This window comes from Lissotriton helveticus, chromosome 2_2, assembly GCF_964261635.1.
Source record: "Lissotriton helveticus chromosome 2_2, aLisHel1.1, whole genome shotgun sequence".
NCBI lineage: Eukaryota > Metazoa > Chordata > Amphibia > Caudata > Salamandridae > Lissotriton > Lissotriton helveticus.
The window spans coordinates 417,439,984-417,456,290 of NC_136060.1; the positions used below are offsets into that span (position 1 = coordinate 417,439,984).

The 16,307-nt window shown below is 44.3% G+C and overlaps 1 protein-coding gene across 1 annotated transcript in view; it reads right to left on the minus strand.

Annotated features, from left to right (window-relative positions):
* The window catches only part of POLR1A (RNA polymerase I subunit A), a 514,608-nt gene that overhangs the window by 168,820 nt on the left and 329,481 nt on the right, over nt 1-16,307 (minus strand). The window contains exon 22 of the mRNA XM_078678659.1: nt 4,055-4,220. Within this exon, the coding sequence (XP_078534785.1) occupies nt 4,055-4,220 (166 nt within the window). The remainder of the gene's footprint in view (nt 1-4,054; nt 4,221-16,307) is intronic.

Consider the following 16,307-nt stretch of genomic DNA (forward strand, 5'->3'; position numbering starts at 1 on the left):
GCAAAATCTCTAATGTCATTTTTCCAATTATCAATTGGTTTCCAGATCTCAATACCACGAGCTCTTGACTTTGTTCCTTTAGAGGCGAAAATCGCCTTCTCTTGGTTATACATACCTAACAGCCGGGAGAGCCAAATCTGAAAATTATGGGGATCGGCATCCTTCCAGCGGGCTGTTAATATTATTCTATACACTGCTGTGCCCAGAAAGAGAGATATTTCTTCGGCTTTGGTATGCCTCAGAGTATTATCGTAACCGAGAATATAAAGGGTAGGAGATTCGGCTACTGAATGCCCGAACACTTCCTGCCAGAACCCAGCAATCATTGTTCTCAGTACTAGTAGTTTATCACATTCATAGAGCATATGTAATAAATTTGCCGTAATTTTACCACACCTTGGACACTCTGAAGTAGACCTTTTCCCCCAAGAGTAAAGTTTGGCAGGAGTGAAATATAAATCATAGATAGTTTTGTAGAGTTGAGCTTTCAAATTAGAAGACATAAACAACTGTATCGAGAGTATCAAAGACATGTCAATATCCACATTAGGGTTATTTAGTTTCCTGGACCAACCTACTTCAGTAGGTTCTAAATGATCATGTTGGTTTTCAATTAAAATATCGTAAATAGTACCAATCCTAGTTGTTGGTCTAGACATACAATCAATTATAGGGATAATATCCAGAGAGATATCAGCAACCTTTAGATTTAGAATTGTATTAATTTGTATAAATTTGAATACACTATTATTTGGGATTCCAAATTTGGATTGAAGTTGTTGGAATCTATGACCATAGTTGGGAAGTAAGAAATCTCCTATTGTTAATACTCCTAATGTTTCCCAACATCTGGAAATAACGTCATATACATGTGGCGGCAATATTGACGAATGCCATAGGTAAGTATATCTATTATGTTTAGGAATTTTCATATACTTCGTAATTTTCCTCCACGTTATCCAGGCACTTGTTATAACCTTAAACTTTACTTTCTTAAAGTATGAGGGTTCAACCTGCTTCAATAACAAACCATTAGCCCTATCTCCAATGGACAATTCAAATATTGAGGGTATATAGCTAGCCCCTACCTCGTTTTCCAAAGGTTTAACATGAAATACTGACATCATCTGTTGTAGAAGAGCAGCCCATAAGTAAAATCCCAAATCAGGAATTGCCAGTCCGCCTCTGGTAATGGGTAGAGAGAGCTTCCGGCTAGATCTCCTGATCTTCCCATATCCCCACATAAATTTACTCATATGGGATTCTAAGCTCTTTAAGATTTTATCATCCACTAGTAGAGGAATCGCACGAAACAGGTATAGTACCCGGGGTAGAATATTCATTTTAAGGAAGTTGCCTCTTCCGATGATTGAGAGATGTAATCCGTCAATCTTTTTAAGATCTTTCTTTACTTTTTGAAGCAACGGTTCATAATTAATTTTAACAATCTCGTCTATTTTGGCAGATATTCGAACTCCCAGATATACAGCGGATTCTACCCTTCTGGGATCAATAAAGTATACATTGTTGGTACAGATGACCATCGTTTTATCCCTATTTAGGGAGTATCCCGATAGCTGCCCGAGGGTTTGAGTAATCTGTTCTATTTCTGTTATAGCCTCAGTGGGATGTGATGTTATTACTGCCACATCATCGGCATATGCTAATATTTTTGTATGGAAGGGGCCCAATATAGCTGGTCTAATTGCCTCGGCTTTTAGCAATTTTAAAATTAGAGGATTTATATAGAGGGCAAAAAGGATCGGAGAGCATGGGCATCCCTGCCTAGTCCCCCGGAGTATATTAAAGAACCCAGATTCCTGGCCCATTACCAATACCCTAGCCTTCAGTGAGTAATACATTGCCTTAATGGATTTCATCAAACACGGTCCAACGTTAATTTGTTCTAGTATTGCCCACAAGAATGCCCATGAAACCCTGTTGAAGGCCTTCTCGGCATCCAGGAGGACCATCGACACCTGGCCCCCCATAGCATTTGCGGCATCAAACAGTGCAATAGCGCGTCGGGTGTGGTCCGTAGTGCCCTTGCCCGGAATGAAGCCATGTTGCCACGGGGAGACCAGGTTTTCGACGATCCCCCTGAGCCGATTAGCCAAGATCTTGGAATAAAGTTTTAAATCTGAATTTATAAGGGAGATAGGTCGATATGAGGAGGGCAACTGGGGGGGCTTATCTTTCTTTGGGAAAATTACAATATTGGTTTCCAGCCATGACCTAGGGGGAACACCACTAACTTGAATCCCAATAAATAAATCAAGAAGTAGAGGCGATACGATATTGCCCAAAATGTTATAAAATTCAAGTGGTATTTTATCGGGCCCTGCAGCTTTTCCCGAAGCTAGCTCTGCAAGCGCAATTTCCACTTCTATTTGAGTTATGTCTCTTTCTAGATCCAGCCTAGTTACATTATCCATTCCTGATCTGTCTTCGAGCTCAATTGCCCATTTAGATAATGTTTCTTTAATTGCGTTGGGATTCACAGAGTCCTCATTCTTATACAATTTCCCATAATAATTTTGAAAAACTTCTAGAATAGTTTCAGGTGTTGTATATTCTTGGCCTTCTGACTCGATACACGTAATTGAATTGAGAGATTGACTTTGGCGAGTTCGAAGGGCCAACTGCTTACCCACCCTATCTCCCATTTCGTAGATCTTATTTCGGTGGGACTGGTATAGCTCAGCCGTCCTTTGGGTAAGTTTGCTATTTATCTCCGCTTTTAGTATCGCTGATTGGGTCTTTACTGACATATGGCATCAAACTGGATATACAAAGACATGAATTCTGATAGGATAAGTACAAATTCAAAATGTGACTTGGTAAATTATTGTTTGACGCCTCTTAATGTGCCTCTTACAATGTTTCATACATAGATACGTACATACGAGCTGCCAGAATGACCTAGTACTAGAGATGCTAATGATAACAACTCATTACACAGTAGTATCTAACGAATTATATGCACCATTGACTAAATATTTTCGCACCCTTGACTCTAAATCATACTCTGTTGGAAAATATGTCACTTTTGTCTGCACATGAATCTGGACCAGACACTGGAGACCAAAGATAGCTGTTTTTGAGCACCTAAATTGAACTAAGCATGTAAAAAATGTTTAGCCTCTACCTTCTGACTTAGCTGGGACTATTCTAAAACGTTATCTCTGGATAGCTTCACCGTGGAAAGATTTGGAGACATTTGTACAAGAGTGAAACAAAAGTACCCTCTACTGCGCAGGACTTTTGCAGGTTCAAATACCGATAAACACCATGTCTGATCTAAGAAAACTCTTTTTCAAGTCACTCAGATCTCTTCTCCTCTTTTTCTGTTTCATGACTTAGGCCAGAAATATCAGAATTGCACTTCGGTAGTGGGAGGTCTTGTTCTTCCTGGCTTCAGGTGCTAGGGTACACTCCTCATTTCTGCATCTCTTTGCACAACTAACAGTGCCACTTCCACTTGTCGATGTGCACTCTTAAAATCTAATAAACTCTTCCCATGGATCCTCTTTTTGTTAAGACATGAGCTTCGCCTCCATATTTACACCTTATTCAGTATTCCTGCTCTTCTTATGGCTAGTGCCTTCATTAACAAATATTCCGGCCTACAGAGCATATGATGTTTTTGGCAGCAGCGGGGATCCCACTCACTAGACCGCTGATTCCAGATAGAACTCAACTAGGAGGCAGAGGGAACAATTAAAGACTGAGGCTTCCTGTCTTTTTTGACTACAAATTCACCCTTAGTAGACATTCTCGATTACAAGCAAATCAAAAAGAGTAAGAGCGCTAATTTGAAGAGATATTGTAGATAACTAAAATACAGAGAACGTGCTGTACAAGGAACCCTTTTCATTCATTCAGGCATTCTTTGAAACGTGCTGCAAAAAAATAAGGACAACCCCCATTAGATGTATCTCCACCACAAGACCATGCCCAGACCCCAGGCCTGGCTCTGCTCTGCTCTTCGATTCTGTTTCTGTTTGCCTAGGGTCATTCTCTCAAAGAACTTGAACGTTTGCCCAGGTTTTACCTCATAGTTTTCAGCGATGAAAGGAAACTGCTTGGGCTGCAGGAACTGTGTCTTTGGGATGTCCAAGCCATCCTCGCCGTAAAGGAACTGAACCACGCTTCCGTCACTGTCGCGTACTGTAAGGTCGTACTGCACCACCAACCCCTCCAAGTGTTTTATAATGCACCTGAGGGAGAACCACAAGGTTACAGGATATTTTGGTCAGTTTAGGATAAAACACCATAAATATTGCATCTTATATTAACAGATTAATGAGAGTTTGTTAGAGACATAAATCACACTGTCTGGTCCATTGCCCACATAGGCAGTGAGAATTCCCTGGATACACAATGGGACAGGTTAACAGCCTGTAAAGTATCAGAACAAAAAATGTATTGTGTTGGTGCCCTTACTAATACAGGTGTGCATCCAATGCAGTATATTATATAGGCCTCATTGTCTGAACCTGCACATTTCAAGTCAGTATTCACCTCTATGACCTGTGTGCTGCCTTTAATCGAGTATCAAAGGTCACATTTGAGATGCAGATGCTTTATTGCTGCATTTTAATCTACTCATCATACAGTGTGATTCCAAGCAGCCATCCTCAGTGGGCACCCCTGCACACCAGCTTTTCAGCTGGGACATGCTGCACCAATCTAACAACGCAACACAGGTTTGTTTCTTCTGCCCAAAGAGATAAGTACAAGAGACAGCAAATCCCAGCAACAAACACAAGGTCATGGTGAGCATCATTTCCTAGTTTGTGACTATGAAATGCATGGGGACCCAGGTGATTCCTCCCTCCGCACACTTCCATACGTTCTGCAGGCACCTGGTACTTTTCAAAGATGGCGAGAAAATGGGGGAAGAAAGACAGACTGGCAGGCCGGTTTAATCTACCAATTCTTTCAACTATTTTAGTAGCAAAAGATCCATTACCTCTTGCAGCAGAAAGAGACACAACTTTGTATTTGTTTTTAACTCGACTCAATCCACAAATTAGATGGTTCTTTGTGAAGCACAGACTTTCCAGAATTTTTGTTCTACCTGCCCACTAAGTCCTACATTTTCTAATCAATTAACATTCTTATTAGGTCTGGTTGGAGACTGCTCATGTCGACACGACTTACAACAAACATGTGCATATTACTGATGCTGAACAGCATTAACAAAAATAAAATCCAACATGATGATGGATACGCAGGCATGCATACTTACTTTTAACTTACTGTTCCAAAATCATGGCCGCCCATCTTGGAGCGATAAGTAAAAAGTAAATAGCGCGCAAAAGTGCATCATAGAGAAAAGAAAGGCCAATTAGCAAATTGCAGCTGACAGGCTGCGTGAAGAAGTTTTTAAAAAAAGTAATACAAATATAAGAAAAATTCAGGGATAGACAGAGAGCAATCACTGCCTCCAAACGACAAAAAGCAAGACCGAGCAGGAAGAGGCGGGGTGCAACGATGTAGCTGGGCTGGCGTGGTAGGAAACAAAGTGGCAAAATCGCCAGGGGGAAAGTAGCCACGCGCTAGGGGAGGTACCAACAGTAACAGAGGAAGGAAAACCATCACACAAGAAGCAAGCGGATGAGACAGACACGCATGTCTCACAATGAACCAAAGGTCACTTTATTTAGTGTATTGTACCCAGCAGATCTTTCGACAACAGACAGCTAAAGCTGTCTATGAGCAATACATAACAAACAGTGGCATAGCCAATAGGTCTCACCTACACAAGTATTATTGGCTTTGCTAATATGTTTTAGTCAAGTTGTAAACCAGCATGCCTAAATGTTAGAGGGGTAAAAGATAGTGGCATGGAGTGGGGTGTCGTAGAGTGGAGTATATGGAGTCGCCTAGTGTGGTGTAGAATAGAGTTGAGTGGAGTGATATTGAGCACCATAGAGTTGTGTGGAGGGAGCAGAGTGCTGTAAAGTAGAAGGGTGTGGAGTAGAGTAAAGTGGAGTGGTGTAGAGCAGAGTGGAGAGGTGTAGAGAGGAGTAGATTGTCATAGATGAGAGTGGCACAGAGTGGAGTAGTGTAGGAGAGTGAAATGGCAGAGTAGAGTGTTACAGAGTCGAGTGGCATAGGGTGGAGTGGCACAGAGTGTCGGAGTGGAGTAAAGTGGAGCAGAGTGTCGTAGAAAAGAGTGAAGTAAAGTGCCATTGAGTGGCATGGAGGGAGAAGCATACAGCGTTGTAGAGTGGAGTACTGTTGTAGAGTGGCATAGAGTGGAGTTGTGTGTTGTAGAGTGGCGTGGCATAGAGTGGAGCAGAGTGTAGTGTAGTACAGTGGAGTGGTCTAGAGTGAAGTGGTGTAAAGTAGATTGGAATAGAGTGTAGGGGCATAGAGTACATTGCTTCTGAGTAAAGTGGCATAAAGTGCATTGGCATAGAGCTCAGTGACGTACAGTGGTGCAGAGTAGATTGCAGTGGCATAGAGTAGAGTGGTGCAGGGTAGAGTGCAGAGGTGTAGGCTAGAGTGGCACAGAGTGTAAGGGTGTGGCGTGCAGTGGTGCAGATTGGAGTGGTGTAGATTGGAGTGGTGCAGAGTACAGTGGCATAAAGAAGAACTGTGCATAGTAGAGTGGTACAGAGAGTAGTGGCACAGAGTACAGTGGTGCAGAGTAGAAAGGAGTGGCGCAGAGTGCAGTGACAGTGTCCCATGGAAAGAGTAGGGTAGTGTGCAGTGGCACCACATACAGTGGCACCACGTGCAGTGGCGCAGAGTAGAGTGGCACAGAGTAGAATAGCGCAGAGAGCAGTGGTGCAGAGTAGAATAGCGCAGCGTAGAGTGGCGCAGAGAGCAGTGGTGCAGAGTAGAATAGCGCAGCGTAGAGTGGCGCAGAGAGCAGTGGTGCAGAGTAGAATAGCGCAGAGTAGAGTGGCGCAGAGAGCAGTGGTGCAGAGTAGAATAGCGCAGAGTAGAGTGGCGCAGAGAGCAGTGGTGTAGAGTGGAATAGAGTGGCATAGAGTGCAGTGGCATAGTGTTGTAGAGTATAGTGGAGTAGAATGTAGTAGTGCAAAGTAGTGGTGGAGAGTGCAGGGTTGTAAAGTGCACTAGTATTGGTGTAGAGTTACATGGAATAGATTGTTTCAGTCGAGTTGTGCAGAGTAGAGTGTAGTGGCCTGGAGTGAAGAGTTGTAGAGTAGAGTGGCATAGAATGGAGTGGCCTAGACTGGACTGGTGTAGAGTGCAGTGGTGAAGAGAGCAGTGGCGCATAGCAGAGTGCACTAAAATAGAGTAAAGTGGTGCAGGGTATAGTAAAGAGGCATAGAGTGGTGTACGGTAGATTAGAATGGCGTAGAGTGAAGTGATATAGAGAGCAGTGCTATAGAGTGCAGTGGCGTAGAGGAGAATCGAGTGGCGCTTAGTGAAGTGACGCTGAGTGCAATGGAATAGAGTAGATTATTTCTGAGTATACTGGAGTGATGCACGGTAGAGTATAGTGGTGTACAGTAGAGTGACAGAGTAGAGTAGAATAGAATAGAATAGAGAGGACTGGTGTAGAGTGGAATCATACAGAGTAGAGTGCAGTGTTGCAGAGTGGAGCGACGCAGAGTGGAGTGGTGCGGAGTGGAGTAGAATGGAGTGGAGTGGCACAGAGTGCAGTGGCACATAGTAGAGCAGTATGGGGTAGAGTGCAGTGGTGTAAAGTAGAGAAGCGTAGAGTGAAGTGGCATGGGGTGGTGCAGAGTAGAGTGCTGTGACAGTGTGGAGTGGCATGCAGTGGTGTAAAGTGGAGTGGTGCAGATTAGAATGCAGTGGCGTAGAGTGGAGTATGCCTGGTGTGGAAACGTACTGCCAATACAGACAATACATTTTCAATTCAAATGACCATTACATTTGCACAGACATAGAGTTTTACTGATAAAAGTATACAGAGCTGAAATGATAATGTGTGGAAATGTCCTCACCTAGTGTATTAATTTGTTCAAATTTCTGTTTCCACAACAGTTTAGAATTACCCGAAAATGTGCTTTATTTTTGCTTTTCTAAATCTGATATATCCTGAAATATCTACACAGATCATTTTCTGACGTTTAAATGTTGTTGAGTGATAAAAAAATAAAATAACATTGTACAGCCTTCCTCAAGGGAAACTTTCTGAATGTCTCCAAGATGTTGTTAGCAAACCAGACAGCTGCACTATATGGCAGGCCTCGACCTATAAATGGGATTCGGGTCATCACCCTTCCGCCATAGATTGGTTGCAGTACCTTTCACATTTGGATAATTCCACTGGAGTATTTTGCAGCTATCCTGCTAGTTACAGACGCATTTTATTCATGATTTCTTTCTCTGGGCGTGCCACGAGACACACATTCAAAATGAGCTAAATGCTGATCCAATTGAGAGTTGCAGCCCTTTCTACATATTTTATCTTATTTGGTATAGTAGAGGGCACTTATCACCTCAGGGGGTGTCCAGGCACATGAGCAGACGTGCAGGCCAATCAGAGCTACTAATTGAACGGCTAGGTCTTCAGTTTCTTGCGGAACTTCGAGTAGAGATGGGGAGGTACTGATGTGATGGGGAAGGTTGTTACAGGCTTTGGCAGCGAAGTAGGAAAAAGAGTGTCCTCCTCTTTTGCTTCTGCAGATGCGTGTTATCTGTGTGAGGCAGAGTGTGGCTGAGCACAATTGCCTACTTAGATGGTGGAAGTTAAGGTCCTCATCACCAGCAGACTGGACTATGGTAATACACTATATACTAGTATTTCAAACCAACTCATACCAAGACTCCACAACACCACCACCAGACTCTTCCTCAACACCCCCAGACACCACACTCCACCTAAAAGAGCTACACTGGCTACCCATCCAGAAATGTCACCGATTTAAACTGCTCATCCATGTCTAAAGCCCTCCACAATGACAGACCTACCATGGGAGACACTGTTGAAGGCCATGGAGAGGTCGAGCAATGTCATCAGTTGCTGCAATGAGGGCGGTTTCCGTGCTGTGGTTGCTGCAGAAACCTGACTGAGTGATGTTTAGGAGATGGTGCTGTTATAGATGGTTGGAGAGTTACCTATTAATTGCTTTCTCCATGACTTTGGATGGCTAAGGCAGGGGCGAGATGGGTCTGAAGCTGGTCTCTTCCGGGTCCGCTGAAGGTTTCTTGAGGGGAACTGTGACATATGCGTGTTTCCAGTTGTCTGTAGATGTGGTGGGGGCAGGGGTCGGTGGAGATCGCCAAGTAGATTATTTTCATGATTTTGGTGGTACTGCTGGGCTGTTTATCATTAGAGAAAGGGCACATATGAAGTTCTGAGCAGTGATGACCACACCCAAGACACATTTTAGGGTGTCCCACTATTGTAGTAAGGTCACGAGACACCTGAAAATACCCCATAGCAATGCAGAGCTCATAGCTGTGCAGAAAATAAACTGTGAAATGTCTATAAGAACACATTTTAGAGATGAGGTGAGCAAAATGTGGTGTGGCTCACTGGTTAGAGGCGGCAGACCCGGAAGCAGAGGACGGCCCGGGACCAGAGTTCAATTCCCGACGCGCCAGGGTCGTGGACCAGGGTCAGCGGACTCGATAATTCTCGCTTCAGTGCCTACTCTAACCAGGGATCACATTCGGCAACTCTGGGCATTAGCTTGCCTCATCTCCACAACGGCCCCCCACATACACCGGGGATGCCTGGTTTCACTTTGGAGATACCCAGCAGGGATCATCTCACAGGGAAAGCCAGGACGGGATCCCCCGTGGTCTACAGCGCTGGGACACCCCATTGCTGGGGTAGCCATGCGCTTTACAAGACAACCTAACCTAACATAACAAAAGGAAAGCTTGTGTCCCTATATTTACACAAAATGGACATATCTGGGACATGTTCTGAGCCCCGAACAGTATTGCAGAGACTAAATTAAATATACAAGGACACCGTTGTCACACACAATCTGAGCAGATATTCAACAAGCAGATAAAGTGCTGACTGCTATGAAATTGAGGTCCGGATTAATGTAGGGATAGCACGAGAATGAAAAGGGGCTTCATATTCTTAGTCGAACAAGTGTAGACTAGGGGTGGATGAAATATTCCGCTCCGCCGGAGTTCTGCCAACTCTGCGTTCCACGTGGAACGTGAAGTTCCGGCACAACTCCACCAACTGCCGCATGGAGGCATTTTTTATCATGCACTGCTCTCCAACACTAAGTTGGGGGTGCAAATTTGGGTCCCCTAGTGCAATTTTCGGGCGCTAGAACGCCTCCTCGACCCATTTCTGAACTCGGTCAGTCGCGACAAGTCCCGACCGTTCGCGTTGAGAAAGCTAACACTTGAATAGAAAATCTACTTGTGCGGCAGAAAAAAGCAGCACCCTCTGGCATGCCGCGTGAAGTTGTTTGTGCCGATTTTACATCACGAAACAAAAACTCCCGGCATTACAAATCATTCCGTGGATCGTGATGTGCCAAATTCCGCATGCTCGTGGAACTCCATGGAATCTCGCTGAGTTTTTATGTAACTCTGAAGAATTCCGCAGGGTGAAACTACGCAAGTTCCACCCACCCCTAGTGTAGACCCAAATGAAAAAGGTCTTTTTAGGTCGAGCCTAGAGCAGCAAGCATGCACTGCTTTAGGAAAACAAAGTTTTGGAATCGCTCCAACCTTTTCACATGCTCGTGCGTGTGTAATCTGCCAGATTTCACACACGCACACAGCTGCTTTCACTGGCCTCGGGAATGGCTTCGCCCAGGAAGGAATGGACAGTGTATGGTATTTTGGATGGTGCCTTGGCATTATCGGAACGTTCCAGAATAAAGATGCAGAGTTGCTCACACCGCCTCACTTAGGATCCGTAGCATTTTGGTGCATCTTGGACATTCCTGTTGCACTTTTCAAGTGCTTGGCACTTTAACTGCTGGCCTCCCACCCTTATTACACCACCACTACAACAAGCTAACAGCTGCGATGCCCCCTACACGCAAATCAGTCAGCAGAGTAGTCATTGAACATTTCACTTGAGTGCACTTTAAACTTTCAGTTCACATCTGAGTGCATTTTACAATCGAGCTAAGATCCTCAGTGAGCCCCTGTGGAGCACATCGCATTGCACCTTTCAAGCACTTAGCGCAACTGGCTGGTATCACATATCCGTGCTACGCCGCCGCAACTGTTTGATGGCCACAGCGTCCACTTTTCTGACGTTCAGTCAGTTATGAGTGCAGTTACCATGCACCCCGATTTAATGTGAGTGCACCCCAGACTTGAACTGTATCCTTGTTGGGTTCTTCGCGCATCCCTGGTTTCACTCTTTAAGAATTGGTCTTCTTGTGTAATGACGCTACGCTGTTACAGGCCTTTCACTACTGTGGCACAGTGGAAATCGGTAATTATTGGAATGCATAATCAGCTGGCAGAAGAGCCTCTTGGGGAGTTAGTGGGCGAGTGAATTTCACTTGAGGATAGATGTGAGTTCAGCTCAACATAGTGTACGTAGAATTCTAGTGCTTTAATGCAGGTACCCCAATGCTGGTTTAGGGTTAGTGTTACTTGAGTAGCATTAAAATGGTGAACACTGCAAGGAGCCACCTTATAAATGTGTGATGTACGAAATCTGTGTAATCTGCTTTTGTGAAGTTATGCAAAAATTGCACAAAATTATGCAACACTTGCACTAAGCACTATATTTAAGCATGAAATGCGAAAATGAATAAGAGTAGACATTTGTTGCTTAAAAAGGGCAAAAATACACATTAACTCATTAAAAAAAATAAAAGCATTGGCATAGGCAATAGGTCTTGCATTTGGGACCTTATAAGTGTTTAGTTATCCAGCACAATATCCTTAGAAAAAAAAAAGCTGGAACAGACCCCAACTTGCCATCCAATTTTAGGCCTATCTCATTATTACCAACCTTTGCAAAGATATTGGAAAAACATGTTCACAGAGTCCTCACTGATTTCATTACCACCCAGGATCTACTACCTCTTCATCAGTCAGGATTCCGCACAGGATTCTCGACGGAAACGACCCTGCTGGGCGTAACTGAGAACATCCGTCTATTGTTGGACCGCGGAGAAACGGTTGCCTTGCTGTTACTGGATCTCAGTGCAGCATTTGATACTGTGTCACATGCTGTACTTGAGCAAACTCTCCACGCCACCGGTATTAGGGGCGCCGCCTGCAACTGGATTAAATCCCTACTAGAACAACGCACCTTCCAAGTTTTTTCCCAATCAGCATGCTCTGACACTATGATCCTTAAACATGGAGTGCCGCAGGGCTCTATATTGAGCCCGCTGCTTTTCAATATTTACATGAGCCCACTGGCCAAAATGATAGAAGAGTCTGGTCTACTCATGTACTCGTATGCTGATGATTCACAGCTTATTTTCTCTCTATCATCCTCGGACTCCAACAACATCTCGTCATTAAAAATCGGCCTCACTAACATCGCAGAGTGGATGAGAAAAAATGTTCTCAAACTTAATGGCGAGAAAACAGAGCTACTTGTTTTGGGCAAGAACAAAGAACTCTGGGGACCCCAGCACTGGCCTGATGATGTGATGGGTACACCCCCGGTTCCAGTCAAATCAGCCCGCAATCTTGGAGTCATCATTGATGAATCACTTAGTCTTAACCAGCAAGCTACTAAGACATCAGCTACTTGCTTTGCGATTCTAAAGTGGTTGAAGAAAATCTGTTGGATGTTGCCCAAAAATACCCAAAAATCGGTCATCAATGCTCTGATAACCTCCAGGCTCGACTACGCCAACGTGCTATACCTGGGGGCCAACAAGGCCACAACCCGACGACTACAGACAGTGCAAAATGCTGCCGCAAGATTACTGTGGAAAATTCCCATCTCCACACCCACCACCAAGTACATCCGCGAATTGCATTGGCTGAAAATCGAGAACCGGGTAAAATTCAAATCCTTATGTCTTATGCACAGGATTTCAACTAACAAGGCACCCAAGTACCTACAAAATCTTATACATCCCTACCGTCCATCCCGTACCCTTCGTTCAGCTACAGCCAACCAATTTGTGATCCCCAAAATCAGGCTGGCGAGAATGGGCGGCAGATCCTTTTCATATCTTGGACCCTCCCTCTGGAACACTCTTCCACTGACCCTTAGGCAGGAAACAAATCACTTGAAATTCAGGAAGGCCTTAAAAACCTGGCTGTTCAACATCTAAAAAAAATCTGAATATCTCAATGCACTGAATCATCAGCGCCGGGAAACCCTTTGTTGGGTAGCTGTAGCGCTATAGAAGTGAAATAAATAAAATAAAATAAATAAATTAGTGCAACAACCTCAACTGTTGCATGGCTAAACACTTATAAGGGCCCAAAGGCGAGACCTATTGGCTATGCCATTGCTTGCTGTTTTTTTTTTTACAACTAACTATTCTGTTTCATTTTCACGATGCACCAAATGCTCCGACTTGCAAACGAGCTAAGGTCACCACATGAGTGTGTGTCAGGCTGAGACAGTTTCCAGTTCTTGGTTTTCACTCATCACATCCGTGCAGTCTGGGAACTGCAGCTTTGGTTTGGTTCAATGGGCCGCATTGAGCAGTCGAACACCTGAAACCGGTTACTCATGAATGGAATGTACAGAACTGAAAAAGGAGCGCCCTCCGACATGGAGACGGAAGGTAAACCGGTTTAAACATGATCTGTCAGCCATGTATGCATGACACCTTTATGGCATGAGATGGTACAATTCTTGGAAACTCAACAGAGAATTCGATAGAAATGCTACACGAGTACAAAAGAAACTGTAAAAAAAGTCCGTTTTTTTTCTTGAGATAAATGTTTTTGTTGAAAGAAACTCTTCACAATTTGGCCAAGTAGATGATATATCAGAAGGTTTCGTTGTCATTGCTCATTTTAAAGTTGTGCGTGTGTGTTTAATACCGATCTTGGCATCTGACCTCATGCAGTTCCAGTTACACGACTGTCTGAGGGGTGCTTCTTTTTCACACCCTTCTTTGCATGACTCAGACTGGTTTCATCATGTCCCACTTCAAACCTCCTTCCAGTGTGTTTCTCTTTGACAGATACCGTCAGATGAAAGCCGCTAAAGCACGGCTGTGTCACCCACACCACACGCAATCTTTGAATAGTGCAGCGACTTGCTGAAAAGGGGCCGAAAGTGTCGCCCTCACCGGAAACACCTCAGCAAGCCGGAAGCAACAGACGGCTGTCCGCAGCCGCGGCGCGCACGAGATGAGGCGCATAGAAGCCTCGAGAGTGTCATGTGAGGGAAAGACTCAGCACCCCAGGCCTGAGGGTTATTAGGGTTCAGACAGCTTAATGCTCGGAGAGCACCAGAATCGCGGCTTTCTTCGGCTGCATTTATTTATTGCAGGGTGAGGTTACCGTGTTAAATGTGGGAGTGTACACTACTACAAGTAATAAAATACTTACAGCCAGAGAGCAAACCAATATTAGTACAACGCGAACGACTGACTATGGCATCTGATATCATTGCATCCGGTCAAAAAGCACATTATTTCTTCTGATTAATGGCTTTCTTTTCAAACTTCAGACTCTGGTAGTGTATTAAAGAAACAACAGAAGGCGGGTACTACTGGCTAAGAAACCAACTGTAGCAATCGGCACCCTTATACTTGGATATCCATTTCCATGGGGCAACTGGATGATACTGCAATGTTGTTCAAAGGCATACACTGCTAAAGGCACAGAACGACATAAGGACAGAGAGGCAAACCATACATACGCTCATAAACAAACATAAACCCATAAACTCATACATGCACCCATAAACGTATACATACATCCATAAAGACATACATACACCCATAAACTCATACACACACACCCATAAACATACATACACCCATAAACACATACATACACCCATAAACTCAAACATACACCCATAGTCAAGTATTTGGGAGTATGGCTCAGCCGGGACATGCAGGAGATTATGGAACTTGAATTTCGGTAGGGCATCCACTTGGCTGGAGGGTAAAGTCGAACTCTGGTCTAAACTGCCTTTGTCCTTGCTGGAAAGATAGCGCTGGCCACAATTATAATATTGCTGAAATTTCTATTCCTTTTTGTCAACGTGCCCATTCCTCTTACGCAACACTTCTTTTCCACCTTGAGATCGCAGCTGTTGTCCCTGGTTTGGGCTGGAGGTCAAGCTAGAGTTTCATGGGATCTATTGACTCTCCTGTTGCAACAGGGCGGTCTGGGTGCTCCAGATATGCAAATATACGCTTTATGCGCTCAAGCTCAGTTCCTTTATTTCTGGGTTCACCCAACGCCGTACCAACCTCATGTAGCATTGGAGATTGATGCAGTGGCCCCGTTACCGCTTGGGGTGGCGCTATATCAAGCGTCAAGCCATCCCAGTGGAGACGTGGACACTGCGGGCACCCTGAGATTGGCGTGGAATGCGCTTCGTAGAAGGGCAAATGTCCCTCTGTTGTATGCTCCATCCATACCGTTGACACGGACCCCCATTCTTCCCTGCATTAAAGATGGGGTGAGTAAGACCGTGGTGAGTGAAATTAACCTATACACATTTGCAGACTTCTATCCAAACGGTGAGCTTAGGTCCCCCCACTGAGACTGAGCATCGGGCTGTACCTTTTGCACACCACCAACACAGCGCAAATTACATGCACTCCTTTTATTTTTTTATTTTGAAAGTTTTATATAGCGCGGACAAGATCTTTGCAGATATCAGAGCGCTTTACAAGGAAGGGGTAGATGAGGGAACATAGTCAAACAGGTAAGTCAGTAACGCTAACAGTACAAATAGGTGGGGGCAAAGCCAATCATATACATATATATCAATAATACATATCAATAATACAGTTCATGCAAATAAGCAAAGCGGTCGAACAAGTAGTACAGATTGGTCCAGCGTCTTTAGAGAGTCCGAAATAATAGTTCAGGTGTATTTAGCCATGAGGATAGCTTTTACTTCTTTCTTAAAGAGTGCAGTAGAGGAGATGAGCCTGGTTTCGGGAGGGAGTGAGTTCCAGATCCTAGGTGCCATTCCTGAAAAGGAGCGTTTGTAAGTTTTTTCCTTCCGGAATCTTCGAGGCTTCAGCAGAAGATTGTTTGTGCCTCTAGTGTTTCTAGAGCCGCCAGAGATTGTCAGCTTCTGAGTGAGGTAGCCGGGTGAGTTCAGGTGTACTGCCTTGTGTGTCAAGCAGGCTATTTTCAGATGAATTCTGGCTTCAAAAGGCAGCCAGTTCAGGGAAATTCTCCTCCTATTATTTGCACGAAGACAGGTTGCCCTTAGCTGGCGGTGGAAAAGAGTA